The sequence below is a fragment of the Poecilia reticulata genome, chromosome 2 (assembly GCF_904066995.2).
Source record: "Poecilia reticulata chromosome 2, P_reticulata-male-v2, whole genome shotgun sequence".
NCBI classification, from domain to species: domain Eukaryota; kingdom Metazoa; phylum Chordata; class Actinopteri; order Cyprinodontiformes; family Poeciliidae; genus Poecilia; species Poecilia reticulata.
The window spans coordinates 25,149,409-25,164,015 of NC_088831.1; the positions used below are offsets into that span (position 1 = coordinate 25,149,409).

Genomic DNA, 14,607 nt, shown 5'->3' on the forward strand with positions numbered 1-14,607 from the left:
AGACTTTTTATTCCTTTGTTTAAATGGTGATAACTGATCTGAAAACACTAATAGGCTAATTGATGTTTTTCCAACTTATTGTTTCATTTTAGATTTTGTTACAAAAATAGATAGCACAGGTGGAAACAAGACGTGTCTGACTTGGTAAAGCAAGGTTAACAAAGCAATAGTATAAGTTTCATTCTTCCTATTGGAAATAAACTGTTCAGTGTTGGGGAAGATACAAGATATGTATTACTTATTTAAGAACCTTTTTCTTTTGTTCTGCTAAAACTGTTGCGTAGGGGAGGGACCCTGTTAATCACCACCATTGACATGCAGACGTATGAAGACTCGAGCCTCAGGAAGTCGCATGATCCGAACCGGTTCGGGTTTTCTTTCATGTGCTGCAGGACGGACGGTGTGAGGCTGTTTTTAGGCCCATTGAGGCTTCATTAGGAGAACGGGAAGAGGACTGAAGCACGAGGACAAACGCACACACACACAGCTCATTACCCGCTGTCTGCCGTGTACCTTTCACACAGCACCTCAAAATGTACGTCTGCAAAGTGTCTCACAGAAGTGCATTTATAGCATTTCTTTGAGCTTCGTGTTTGCAGGTTCAACCGAACTAAGAACTGCACTGCTTTATTTAGCGGCATATAGAAACTTGATTCTAAAAAAAAATTTAAAAAAAATGACACAATCGATGCTGTTTGAGCAATTAAAGCCAAACCAATCATTCCCACACAATTGTTTTTTGCTTATTCCGTCAAGAAGAAGAAAAATGTTTACCAATAAAACAGCCTGTTACGTTAGCATCCATTAACTTCCAAATCGGGCCTAAATCAGTTCCTCTGACTAAGCTGGTGGCTGGTTTTTGGTGATGCAACCAGACAGTCGCCCTTTTACACCCTGGCGTGAGTTTGGAGCCTCTTGTATTCACACACACGCTGAGACACAACCAGGACATTTAGTCATCAAAATTAAGACAAAGATGCTATCTCTTAAAAAGTGTTAAAATAAGAGTGTTTATGTGTGAAACAGTAAAGCAGTGCATAAGCCGCACCTCACGCACATTCAGACTGTATATATTTAGCCTGTCTGACACGTCAGAGTTAGAGAGATGTCAAAAAGGAAGTTGTTGTACCCAGGTGTTAAAGCCTGCCCTGGAAAGACTCTGTCGTCAGAGGATGACAAAGACCCTCAGAGGAGAAGTTCTGTATATTTTCAGTCAGCTTCAGATGAAGCTGATTGACTTTTTTTCACACAAGGACACAAGTTTCCCATCGACTTATTCTTATTTTTATATCGATGTGATTGAAATGTCTTACAGATCTCATCCAATCAAAAATGGCTTCATTTATTATTTTCTTTAAATTACTCCCATTTTAATGTAGAGTTACAGTCTTGCAATAATGGAACAAAAAGTAAAAGATGCAAAACAACAAAATGCTATATTTAATTAAAATAGCATGCTAATAGTTTGTTGGAATTATCCTTTATTGTTATAAATTATTAATTACAGCTTTGATCATAAGATGTAGAACTGCAGATTATTATCATTATACTATTTGTAACTTAATGGATACGTTTCATATTCATTGTAATACAGTCTGCCACAGAAAATGTTTCCTGCCCACAGCCATCATCTACAACAGCTCTTTAATTAAATGAGTTACAGCAACATTTAATCTCCCTTTGGGTTCAATAAAGTATTTTTGAATATGCAATTCTTTTGCTATTTGTGTTTTTTTTCTTTACGTTTTTCTCCCTCCCCAGCTTTCCTAGACTTTTCTTCCACTGCATTCAGTGCTCAACCTATTACAAGAAAATACTCATGATTCATCATTGTCGTCCTCTGTGTTTGCTTACCAAGCAGACGTGAACATGTTTTGTCGCCATAAATTATGGCCTAGCGTATTTTCGGGGATATTGTATTTACTCTTGTCCGATCTGTCCGATCTCCCACCCACCCCAGAGACTCCACCCTGCAGCAGATAAAAGCTCTTTCCACAAGGTGAGGGTTTCTTATTGGCACACCCACCAGGAGAGGCTCTCTCTGGCTGCTGTTTTGTCTCTTAGTGTGATTAGGGTGATTATTTCCCCATAAACTGGTTCCTCAGAAGGTAGGCTCTGCACCCTATTCAGCTCATCTTTTGTTTGTTCTGATTTTTTTATTTTTGCCATATTTAAATGGACTGCATGAATGTTGGCTTTAATACATTTAACTTTCAGATTTATTATAACTACATGTCTGTTCTATATTTAATCACAGTTTAAATTCTTGTTTTTCTCATTTAAATGTATAATCTTTGGAATCATCTTTCATTAACCGGTGAAGGTTAATCCTTAATAGTGCTACATTCACTTCATCTTTCTAAAGAGGAATAATTCACTCGATATAGCTACATCAAAATTAACAACTTTTAAGAATTTATTCCTGCTATTTGATCTATTTTAAAAAAGAAAAGAAAAGCTCTGAAAGACTTTAGAAATTTGATCTTTAGCTGTGCAGCAATAAGTCTTCACATCATCATGCAGAGACCAAGGCAGAACATCTCCTAACCCAGACTGGAGTCTTTCAGGCTGCTGCATGACACAAACAACTATATGCACCCATGTCTGTGTGTCAGAGAGAGATAGGGAGAGAGAGGGAGAGAGAGAGAGAGAGAGAGAGAGAGAGAGAGAGAGAGAGAGAGAGAGAGAGAGAGAAGATGTGCTTGAAGGCAAATATTCATTCAGTCCCGCCGAATGCGTGCATGTGTGCAGAAAGTTGAAGCCAAACTGACAGATGAATGCGACGGGGGCGAGAGCAGCAGTTTGGTGAGAAAAACTGCAGAGTAAACAGCGCCGCTAGCCTGCAGGATCTCTGTCTCTTCCAACCGATATGCTGTATAATGTTCTCTTTCTCTGGCGTGTCTTACTTTTTTGTCAGTCGCAGCTTCCCAAATCCTTCATGACGGGGTTAGATTCCTATTGAAGGCTTGTGATTTAAGACAGAACACACCAACTGAGACCTAAGGGCTGCTGGTGCTCTGCTCCAGTTTTTGGGATAGTTAAAATACACATACTTTGATTGGACACCTGTCCTAACAGAGAATGGGTCTGCCACCTACTGGCCAACTTGACCACATTTATGAAAAATTTCTTCAAACCCACATGGCTGCCTGGCCATCAGCAGTGCCTGTCCTGCTACAGTATGACAACCTTAAATGTAAAAAAAAAGAAGTAAATAAATAAAATTAGTAGGTATTGGTGACTTCAGTTAACATCTAAGAACTTTTATAACTGTATTGTTTTGATATTGGGAGGAAATTGCCTGGCATAAATGGCTATGTCATTTCTGTATTGAAACTGACGCCTTCTATGTTATTCTATTTCGAAAGCATCAACTTTTTATACGACAATTTTTTCCCCCATCATGTTTGAAGATCTCTCTGTGTGTAATGAATCTATCCAATATATAAGTTTCACTTTTTAAGATGAATTAATAAATTAACATTTCAATAACATTTTAAGTTATTTAGATGCTCCTATATACTTGTTGATGCATGGAACGGTTATATAGAAAAATAGTCTTAAATTATTCTCTAAAATGATTAAATTAATCCATTCTGGTAATTTCACATTAATGGTTTTTGTTCTTGTCTTTCTTTTCTCGTCTTGCTTTGATTCACGTCAGCGTATTATGGACTGATGTGTGTATTAATCTGAATATATGAACCGTCCTGCAGGGATTAAGACCTTAAATTGTTTTTCTGCTTCTTTTCAAGAACACATAACCTTTGAAACTGATTATTTGCTCGTACAACATTGCAACCCCCATGTTTGCATTATTCAGTAACAACCAGAAACGCACAAAGGGCCTAAAGAATGCCATAAAGACCAAGACTGATGGCAGGGAAAGGATAGGGGGGAGAAAGGGAGGTAAACATTTAGCTCATTTAGCTGCACAGCTGTGACAGTGTGTTTGGAGGAGCTGCGTTCCAATAGTATGCGCACAGTATTTGTTTGAGTGAGAAAGTTTCTGACGTGACTTGGGCATGTGTTAATTTTACGAGGTACTCTGTGCTAAACACTGGGTTCAGGGAGATAAGGGACTACAAATGTTTTTTTCCTTTCACCAAGAAACCACAACCAAAGGTCACTTGAGATTAAGGGTTTTTGCAAAAGAAAAACATAAGCATGACAAATAGTTGCTGGTGCAGAAAGGACATCATGGTGCTTTGGATGATACGGATAATCATCCGTATTCACTTTTGAAGTGAAGTTTTGTTAAAAGTCAAGAGGATTTGATATTTCGCCTGTAGAAAACAAACCTTGTGTCTTCATTTAGTGTAAATCGAGATTAGTTGGTTCTCTAAACGCTGAAGTTTAACCAACATCAAAGCAGAAAAGCAAAAATATTACATCAGTTTATGAAAGTGTTATTTTATAAATTTTTTACGCCGCCTTACATTTCAGTTAGGTATTTACTCCGACCAGAAGCATTGGCAGACACTATTCTACTAATCTAGAGATCATAATCAGGTTTACATTGGACTGCTTTGTAGAAAGAAGCCAATGATCATTTACAAAGGAAATGGAGGTTGGAGGTGGTGCAACACCAATAAGCTTCCTGTTTGAAACACCTATTGAGAACAGAATATGTCAAGTGTTTTCTTTCAGAGCAAAAAGACAAGATAGAGTAAAAATTTATATAAAAACATTTACTGAAACTGCTATGTTGTTGCTGGCCACTTAATCTGACCAGAAACACTTTGTATGTCCTGCTTTCAGTACATGTTTCACACATGTAGGTGATTGATTATTGATTATCGTGTGCTCCGACTGAGTTTGGAGTACAGAGGCTCCAACCTCATTTGCTTTGGGGAGATCTTTGGAAGAACTGTGACGGTTTGTTAAACTGAAGTTGTACTAAGATGTTAAAAGTCTGCTTCAGTCTTGCCCCTCTGTTTGCTAACATGTTAGCTTCATCTACCAGGGCCATCCCTTCTGAATCTGTGCTAAAGGAAGACACCAAGAGTTATTTACTAAGCTACAAAGAGCCACAAAGACCCTGACCTGTTCCCTCAAGTAGATTTTAATCTCTGTCTATATTCAACTTAGGTTACATATATTAAATAATAAATTCCTTTGTTTTTTTTTTTTTACACAAACAGTGCAGACTCAGTACTTCCATAAGAAAGCATTTCTGTGCTCACATCTCATCACCTCTGGATTTTTGAGACCTTTTCCTCGTCTGTTTGCGAACCGAGCTGTCCTGTGATCTCCTTTGCCATCTGTGAGTTAGTAACTTATCCAGAGGATATTTAAAAGCAAAAAAGGCCACGGAGGGCAAAAACCGGACATTTGCAACTCTGAGTTAGCACACGGGAAACAGAAACAGAACAGTCTGTCTCACAATGTGACAGGGTTTCTGGAGGTGAATGGAAGCTGAGATTAATATATATTTCCATTGTTGAACTCCACTGTCTCTTGTGAACATGACTGCCACATTCATCCGCTGAGATCTGATGTGAAACACTTTAATTCAATTTAAATTGATATTTTCAGTGTGTCATGCTAAGAGCTAACACACACTTTAGCTACAAATGCTCATTTGAGAAAATTTTCATTCCAAACCTGAAAAAATAAACCTGTGCTGTGCAAAGTTACATGATGGAATGAGAGAAACATTTTAGATAGGACTTTTTTTTTTCTCCAAACATTACTGTTTTTGGAGGAAACATCTGTCTTTTTGATCCTGGTGAGATACCGTTGTAACTATTAGATTGGTTGCTTTGCATTTCCATATGGACCATTTTAGTCACAAGGTCATGAATCATTATGGTTCTGCTGAGCTGCTAATGTTTTCAGTGCTTTAATAAGCATCATTTCTTACTTTTCCCCCTTTCTTTTTGTTCACTCACAGCATATTCATATGACATTCACAGAAAAAAGGTGATATGTTGCTGAAGCTTCAACCTCTCCGTTACATTTTTAACTGTTTTAGTGATTCAAGAGAATATATTCTTGCAGTATCAATATTTGGAACAAAGTATCTGAATGTTAACCTTCATCGTTTGCTGAATGTTGATCACAGAATCCAACTTAAATCTACATGAACTGATTTATAAACAGGGAAAACAGTCGAGTGGACAAATATAATTAACTTCCTCACATGCTGCCCTGAAGCTAAGCTTGGTTAACTAATAAATAGCAATGGAAGCTGACATTTATTGATTTGGCTAATTTGCAGTATTCAAGTGCGTATTAACACAATGCCAAGGCAAGCAATTGTTGCTGTCAATTAAATTATGAAGGGTTGAAAAGGCCATACTCAAAGATTTTGAAGTCCGTCATTCTGCTGTGAGAAAGATTATTCTCTAGTCAAAAATGTTTCAAGCAGTTTTCATTTTTCTCAGGAGTGGGTATCTAAAATTTCCCAAGATTGACTGCGCAAGGCTTGAAGAAATGTAAGCATGCAAAGCTTATACATCAGAGGTGCCAAGATCAATTTACAAGAGCTACCAACACACCTGACTAAAATTTTGATTGGCTGTACATTAATTTTTTTGGTTTGGGGGTTAAAGAGACTAAAGATACAGAAAAAATACAAATTAATGCTAAAGGTGTTGAGATTTATGCAGCAGAGTTATTCCAAAGGTTTTTTTTTCAATCTAATTTTCTTTAAAATTTTAAACTTTTCAGTTAATTCATAAATGCTAAATGCACATTATATATGAAATAAGTTTAGAAATTATTCATCAAAGTCTGATTTTTTTTCATCACCAAAAACTTAGCATTTTAACAGGGTAGAGTTTGAATGGCCTCATCTGACAGTCATCGACTGCATGCTCACGCTAAGATGTTGTGCTAGTACATCAGTGTAGTTTCAGTCTGTTACATCCCTATCACTGCACTAAGAAATACCATGAGGCTATAAACATTTGGTTTCAATTGTGAAAAATTATTTTTATTTGTGAATGCCTGAAGCTGTTTTTCTAGTCTTATGAAGAGCATGGTCAGGGTTGTCCGCAATCTTCTTGATTTTTATTGTTATGAAATTATGAAAAAAACAAACAAAGAACTTGAGTTCTTTGTCAAGCTAAGTTTGAAGAGCTGCAGAATCCCACACAGCTGCTCATCTTATTTTTCAAGAGGACTTCTTGCTTTGGAAAATAAAACAAATTCAACATCTTGTTTTCTCTGGTAGAGCAGCCGGCAATCTGCTGAAAAGCAGTAAAACAGAGAGTGAGACATGATTAAAATATTGCCACAAATGCATTGGGGAACTGAATCTGTTTAGCAGCAACTGAACTGATGACATCGCATGCGTTATCGGCAACAGCTGAGTTTAAACTGAATAAAGCGGTTGCCAAAATAACACTGGTGAACTCTCTTGCTTAATAATGAGGATAAAAACTTACTGCTAAAAGTTTATTAACTGGACAGCAGAGATGACACTTCACAGCGACGTCTCCTGGATGACACCATCTGTTGTTGACAAGCACTTCTAATCCATCTTCTTTTCTTTTCCTGCTCCTCTTTTAATCTCTCTCTGCTTATGAGAGACGCCAGAGTTGGGGAATCGATCCTGCAGACATGTCTCAGTAAAACACATACATTTCCGATTCTCTGCCTGAATCCTTGTCGGGGCCTGGAGTTCATCCAACTTGTTAGCCAACAATCTCCCTTTGTAATAGATGGAAGAGATGGTTTGATCATCTTTGATCCTGCTTTGGATTCACAACAAATCTTTTTGAACTTCCATGGGATTTGTGACTTTAGTTGTGGTAGTATTTCAGCTTTGCTTTTGTGATGTTAATTAACTGTTCCCTACTGTAAACCCCATTACTCCCCTTGTTGTTCCACTTTTTTGCAAGCAACTTAATCTGTGGACTAACGTCCTTTGATTTCTTTACATTTGTTGTTTTATTTGGGTTGTTACAGACATCTGATGTAATTTTTTTGTTTTATGGACCCCCAAATTTTGGAAAATTTGTCTTAGTACTTTGAAAACATTTACACACAGAGAGACACCTATCTTTGTGGCCTACAACTAGAAGACTAAGTCACCATAAACAATGATTATGCTCCAGCTGCAGAGTTCTCACAGATCTTAAAATAATCTGCTGGTCAACCAGCAGATTAACTCTACTCTTAGTCAAAGGGTGGATCTATTGACTCTGAAGGACATCAAAGGCTCAATAATCCTAAAATGCTGATAAATCTAAATTTCAGAATTATTTTTTACAGTATTCAAAACAAATGTAGAATTGCCTGATTTAAATTCCAAACGTTATCCTTTCCATTAGGAGATGTTGAACTTTTCTCCTACTTTGAGCTTTTCTCGTGTTTCTGGTAATTTTGACACAGCCGTGCCACTGTCTGTTTTGATGAGAGGTAACCTTTGAAGGACTGATGCTGCTTTTGGTGCCTTTAGAGTCCAGGCATACCGAGCACAGCAATAATAAACAGAGTCAACAACATCTCTTTCAAATAGGAAAGTGGTGATTTCTGTTATCGTGACAGCTGTATGGGAATTACTGGCATTGAATAGACTAATGCTCACTGAATGAAACAGAATTTGAATTTAGTCTGTTTGTTTTAATGCAAAGTACTGAGAGTAGACTTTGGCTGTGAAGTGTTGGGTGATATAAACTCAACCAAATATTATGAAGTGGAATATTCTGTAACACCCAACCAACCTACACCTATCTGCACTTAGGCCTTAAACTGTATAAACATGGAAATTGATGAATACTGTGGATTTCAAATGAAAGTTGCCTTAGCGCAGACACTGAGGTATGTCTCAGAATCAGAATCTAGCTTTCTTTGCCAAGTACGTTCACACATACCAGAAATTTGTCCTTGGTAACTTTCTCAGAATCCCACTTTCTCCAACTAAAAAAAGCTTCTTTTTCTGTGTTTTCATGTTTACATTTATTGTATATCATATGCATGTACATATAAGTTTGTCTCTGTAATTTCTTTTTACCTTTCTACCTTTTTCAGATCCAAAAACAGCTTGTTTAGTTTATGATGTGTGGCCTTTATTTTCTACAATGTGTGTAGAAATTATTTTTGTCACAAAAACCAAAAAGCTCTGAGATTTTTTTGTTGTTGTTGTAAGAACTGAACACAATCATTGAGTGAGCCAGTTCAGAATTTTTCATAGTCCTGTGAAAAGGTTATAAATAGTTATGCAGTGGCTGAGTCTCTTCCAGATTAGGTTTTTCTTGAGGGTAAAGATAATGGCTTGACACAGAGGGGCCTTGATCTTGGTCTCTGTTAAATTTGCCACTTCAGTTTCTAGGATAGACTAATCAACTACTGTGGCATAGAAAATGAAGGCCACATAAAGCTTCCCTGTGTGAAGTAAAGCTGTGTAAAAAAAATAAATAAAATAAAATCCCAAGTGCCAAAAAGTTATTTATTCCTTGATATTACCTATTTATAGGATTTTAACATAACTAATTCCCAAATTCCGACTATCTCAGTAGCAAATGATAGGTGTAATTGTTAGAAATGTCCAAGAGAGGGAGACAGAGTGTGGTTGTTGCTTCCTGTCTGAAGACAAAACATTAGAAATGCGATGTTCAGCTGCAAGAGATAAATCACATTATTAATTATTCACTCTCTCCACAGGCTTTGGTCATGCCTCCCCTTCTTAGGCCCCTCGCCACTGTTCTGCTCCAGCTTGTCGTCTTCATATCTGTGACTGGTGGTGCATACTACGGACACACTCAACACCCCCAGCCGTACCAGCCAATGCACCACCTTCAGCACATTAACATGGGCAAGGGAGGTTTTCCTCAGCAACAGTACCTTGGCAAAGAAGTGCCCTACATGCAGTTTCCACACTACAGGAAGGAGCTGCCCCAGACCCCCCTGCTCAAAGGCAAAGAAAATCCTCGGAAAGGGGGAAACTACAATGCTGGCAAAGACAACGGTTAGAAATCCTTCTGAACACAGCAACACATTGACCATGTGCATATATATGCTGACAAATACATGGCAAAATCTGCAGAAATGTGAAAAATATAAATACGTTTTGTTCTTCGCAGTATGGTAAATTTCAAGTTGCATAGTTAAACATATTTTTTAGAAGTGTTTTTTTCACACCCTGACACTGGTGTGAAAGTGTCAGGGTGGCTAATCAGACCTGACACTTGGTCTGATTAGCCTAGCGATAAGGCCCCTGAGAAGTTGATTGTGGAATATTCCTAATTTTTGGAAAAATTGTTAATTTGACAATTACTGCATACTAAATGGTCATGCCTCCCCTTTCCTAAATGACTATTTAGTAAACCAGCCCCACAGCTTTTCATGAAAAACTTTGACAGACCCCTTCAGTGGGACGGTTGAGGTCCCCTAAAAAACTGATAAGAACTTAAGGAACAAAGATTTGCTCTCTCTGCCAGGGGTGAAATTACAGATTGATGATGTAATTTCTGTTCTTTCATTTTTGGTTTAGGAGTTCCTGTTGTTTGTTTATGACACACAAACAAATGTGTCATGCCTGGGAGGCAGAACTTTTGCTTGTGTGTTGTCCAAAATATATTAGGAACTTGCAATGGCCATGGTTTATGCACTAACCAATGCGAGAATTTCCAGTAGTTCTGAACTTGATTTCTTCTTTACATTTGTAATCCCCTTGATTGAAATAACTTTGGTCTCATTCTTTCAACCTCAGATACAAGTTTTTCTGTTTTTGTGAAGTACACACAAGTAGTTACTCTACATAGATCCCAATCTAGAGTATTTAGCACAGTCCACTGAGAACAGAGACTATTTTGGCTGATGTCTCAGAACCAAACGTCTCTGGACAGCTTTATGTGTTCACTGATTATTCCCTGATTGGTCATAAATATATTTGGCCACACTAGAAGGCTTAACGGCTTGATCATAATGTTAGTGGAGGTCAGACTGAATCACTGTTTGTGAAGGAATGTGCTGTTACAGGTGATAACTTTGGGAATAAATGCTTTCTATATTTTTGTAAGTATGCTCTGTTTGTATTTAACATATATGCATTTTGCTCACAGGTCTAACAATTCCTAGTGCAGTGGAAGGAGCTGCCCTGAGAGAACAAGGCCCAGCTGGACCACCTGGACCAGAGGGACCTCCAGGGCCTCCAGGAGATGGTTTGCCTGGTCCTGAAGGCCAACTGGGACCTCCAGGTCCACCAGGACTGCCTGGAATAGGGAAACTAGGCTTGCCTGGAGTGCCAGGAAAACCAGGTGTAATTGGTGAGCCTGGGCCTCAGGGAAAAATGGGACCCAGAGGTGAAGAAGGCCCCACTGGTCAACCAGGTCCTCAGGGACCCTCGGGCCCACCTGGGCTTCCTGGAATAGGTAAACCAGGGATGCAGGGATTACCAGGACAACCAGGTGGCAAAGGAGAACCAGGTCACAAGGGCCTGCCAGGACTGCCGGGATTACCGGGACCAAAAGGAGACAAAGGAATGGGCCTTCCAGGACAGCCTGGTCACAAAGGACTTCCTGGGCCTCCTGGACCGGCTGGCCCAAGAGGGCTGCCAGGTTTTGGAAAACCAGGGTTGAATGGTTTGCCAGGTCCACAAGGACCACCAGGACATAAAGGACATTCTGGGGAATCAGGGCTTCCTGGGCCAGCTGGGAAAGGAGGACCACCTGGCCCTCCAGGTCTACCTGGTCAAGGAAAGCCAGGTCAAAATGGTCTGCCTGGAGAACCAGGAAGGACAGGTGAAAAGGGCCCTACAGGACCACCAGGATTGCCAGGAAAACCAGGACTTCCAGGATTTGGTAAACAAGGACTTTCAGGACCAAAAGGTGATAAAGGAATGAATGGACCACCTGGGCCTCCAGGACTCAAAGGAGATAAGGGCCATGGCGGATTACCTGGAATGCTTGGACCTCCTGGACCAAGTGGTCCATCAGGTCCTCCAGGACCTATTGGACGACCTGGAAGCGTAGGTGCACCTGGTTCCAAAGGAGATTGTGGAGACGGAGGACCTAAAGGGCTTGATGGGGCCAAAGGTGACCTTGGTCCTCCAGGGCTTCCTGGTAAGACTGGTCTAACTGGGGACCTTGGGGAACCAGGTCCTAGAGGTCCACCTGGACCAAGTGGTCCTAAAGGTGCTGATGGGTATAAAGGTCTACCTGGTATACCTGGTCCCCCGGGAACTCCTGGTTTAAGAGGAGTGGCTGGATTACCTGGTGAAAAGGGTATTCAAGGATCTCAAGGAATCCCTGGAATAGACGGTACAGCTGGACCAATGGGATCTCCAGGTCCCACAGGACCTAAAGGAGAAAATGGACTTCCTGGTCCACCAGGCACTGCAGTCATTGGGAGTCCAGGCCTGCCTGGTCCTGCAGGACCCCAAGGAAGAGAGGGATTGTCTGGACTCCCAGGACAGCCAGGTCAACCTGGTCCACCTGGACCACCAGGACCACCTGGTGAACCTGTTTTCTCTCCAGAAATGGCTGGGGTTCTCTCTGAGATGGGACCAGGACTAGATGGTATTAAAGCCGGAAGTTATGGCAAAAAGAGCAAATACGGTGGAGGTGGTGCTGAAGTAATGGGTTCCAGTGGACTTGAAATGCCAGCATTTACGGCTGTAGCGTCCACTCCCTTCCCACCTGTGGGGAGTCCGGTTGTTTTTGATAAGCTGTTGTACAACGGCCGCCAAAACTACAATCCTCAGACAGGAATCTTCACCTGTGACATCCCCGGCATTTACTACTTTGCCTACCACATTCATTGCAAGGGAGAGAACGTGTGGGTGGCTTTGATGAGAAACAATGAGCCTGTGATGTATACATATGATGAATACAAAAAAGGTTCCTTAGACCAAGCCTCTGGAAGTGCAGTCCTGCCTCTCCAACCCGGGGACACTGTGTATATTCAAATGCCATCAGATCAAGCCTCAGGACTTTATGCTGGAGAGTATGTGCAGTCCTCCTTTACTGGGTATTTGCTCTATCCAATGTAAAGTCACATACTTCATGAGCAAGGAAAGGAGGAAGCTTTTCGCTGAATAATGAATGATGGTATTATAAATTATCTTAGACTGAGATGAAAGCACAGAATCTGTACTGTATGACCTGAAAATCAATTCAAGTGGGAGACCTAAGACTTGTTTTTTATTTTTTTATTTTTTTTATAAACATGAAGGAGTTTATGGAGTGTATTAACAAGATAGTAAGATTAACTTCTTTTGTTCATTACACTGTTACAGCAGAGTCAAAGTGCACAGCATCAAAATTGACATCCAGCAGGTAATGTGGGTAAAAAAAAACAAAAAAACACTATACTATAACAATGTGGACCAATTTTGACAGTAAATTGTTATTTATTTCTACATTTGTACTTCCTGCCTCTTGGGGTATTAATGCAAAAATCGACATAGATATTTTTAAATTTTATTTCTGTCTGTCATTAAAGTTAGCATGTATTATTATTATGCAGGCTGAAAATGTCTCAGTTCTGGGGAAAAAAATTAATAGCAAAATTCAGTGAGAAGAACACAAGGGCTAACTAACTATGTGACTGTAAAACGATATGCATGAAGGAACTGAGGTGTATGTTGATTATTCTACTCTTGTGTAGAAGAAAACAAATCTTAGATGATAAAAAACCAACATGACAACTTTACAATGAACATTGAGCTTTTATGGAGGAGATTAGAAAAACAATGTAATGTTATTTTTATTTTGAATTGTTTGCTGATAATTTTGTGAATCTGCTGCTGTGGAAAACCCATAAAGTCTAGACACATTATTGCTCTGAACTACAAAGCCACTCAACAGACTACAATAGACCATTTCACCACAATGGATAACAATGACATAAAATATTGTTACAAGTATCATACAAGTATACTAATCTTTTAGCAAGCAACTTTTAGTGAGGAATGGTATTCATTCAGTGTTTTAAAGAACATTAATTCTTTTAAAAAAAGTGACGTTTTTAATTGTCTATCTCTTTTGGAAATAACTTTATTTGGGTTCCTTAATTTTGTTTGACTGAAGTGAATGTTTTTTTTTGTAATTCTTTTTATTTAACAAGTTTATTTTTTTTAAATTCACTGTTTCAAATCTAAGATGTAGGACACAATTTCATATTAGAAGCGCATCATTCACAATCCATTTCCCACGTAATGGATTATGATGAAAAAAATAAAGTATGACGAGATTAAAAAAAGAGTGATGATATCGTCCCTGTAATCGAGTTGTGTTGGTGTTTAAACTTTGTTGTGACAATTTATTTAAAAAAAATAAATGTTTATTAAAATTGTACCTGAATGTTTCTTTCTTTTTACTGTAAGCTGCATGCATAATGTTATGCATATTCACAGTTTGTTGTTTATGTCTATTTGCTCAGGGCAGCATTTATAAAAGAAGCAACTCTTCTTGTGACAGTATATTACAGAAAATTAAGGTCCAGTATTAGCAGGAATCAAGTATCAAGTAATCAAGTATTAGCAGGAATAACATACCCAATTGACACTGGTAAATTATTTGGAAAGAAATTTCTAAATTTGTGTGTATATACCTTTTCCCAACATGTCCTGGGCAACTATGTCCCCTGTGTGCAGCAACACAAAAGGACACAGTTGTTTTGGAATAGACTATAGAAGTTATTTTTTGGTCCAAA

The 14,607-nt window shown here is 38.9% G+C and overlaps 1 protein-coding gene across 1 annotated transcript; it reads left to right on the forward strand.

Moving 5' to 3' along the window:
- The first annotated feature begins 1,866 nt into the window (after positions 1–1,866).
- On the forward strand, positions 1,867–14,249 carry col8a1a (collagen, type VIII, alpha 1a). The gene is made up of 3 exons (XM_008433912.2): positions 1,867–2,108; positions 9,616–9,919; positions 11,016–14,249. The coding sequence occupies exons 2-3, from the start codon at positions 9,625–9,627 to the stop codon at positions 12,941–12,943; spliced, it is 2,223 nt and encodes a 740-aa protein (XP_008432134.1). The 5' UTR covers positions 1,867–2,108; positions 9,616–9,624; the 3' UTR covers positions 12,944–14,249.
- Positions 14,250–14,607: the final 358 nt, after the last annotated feature.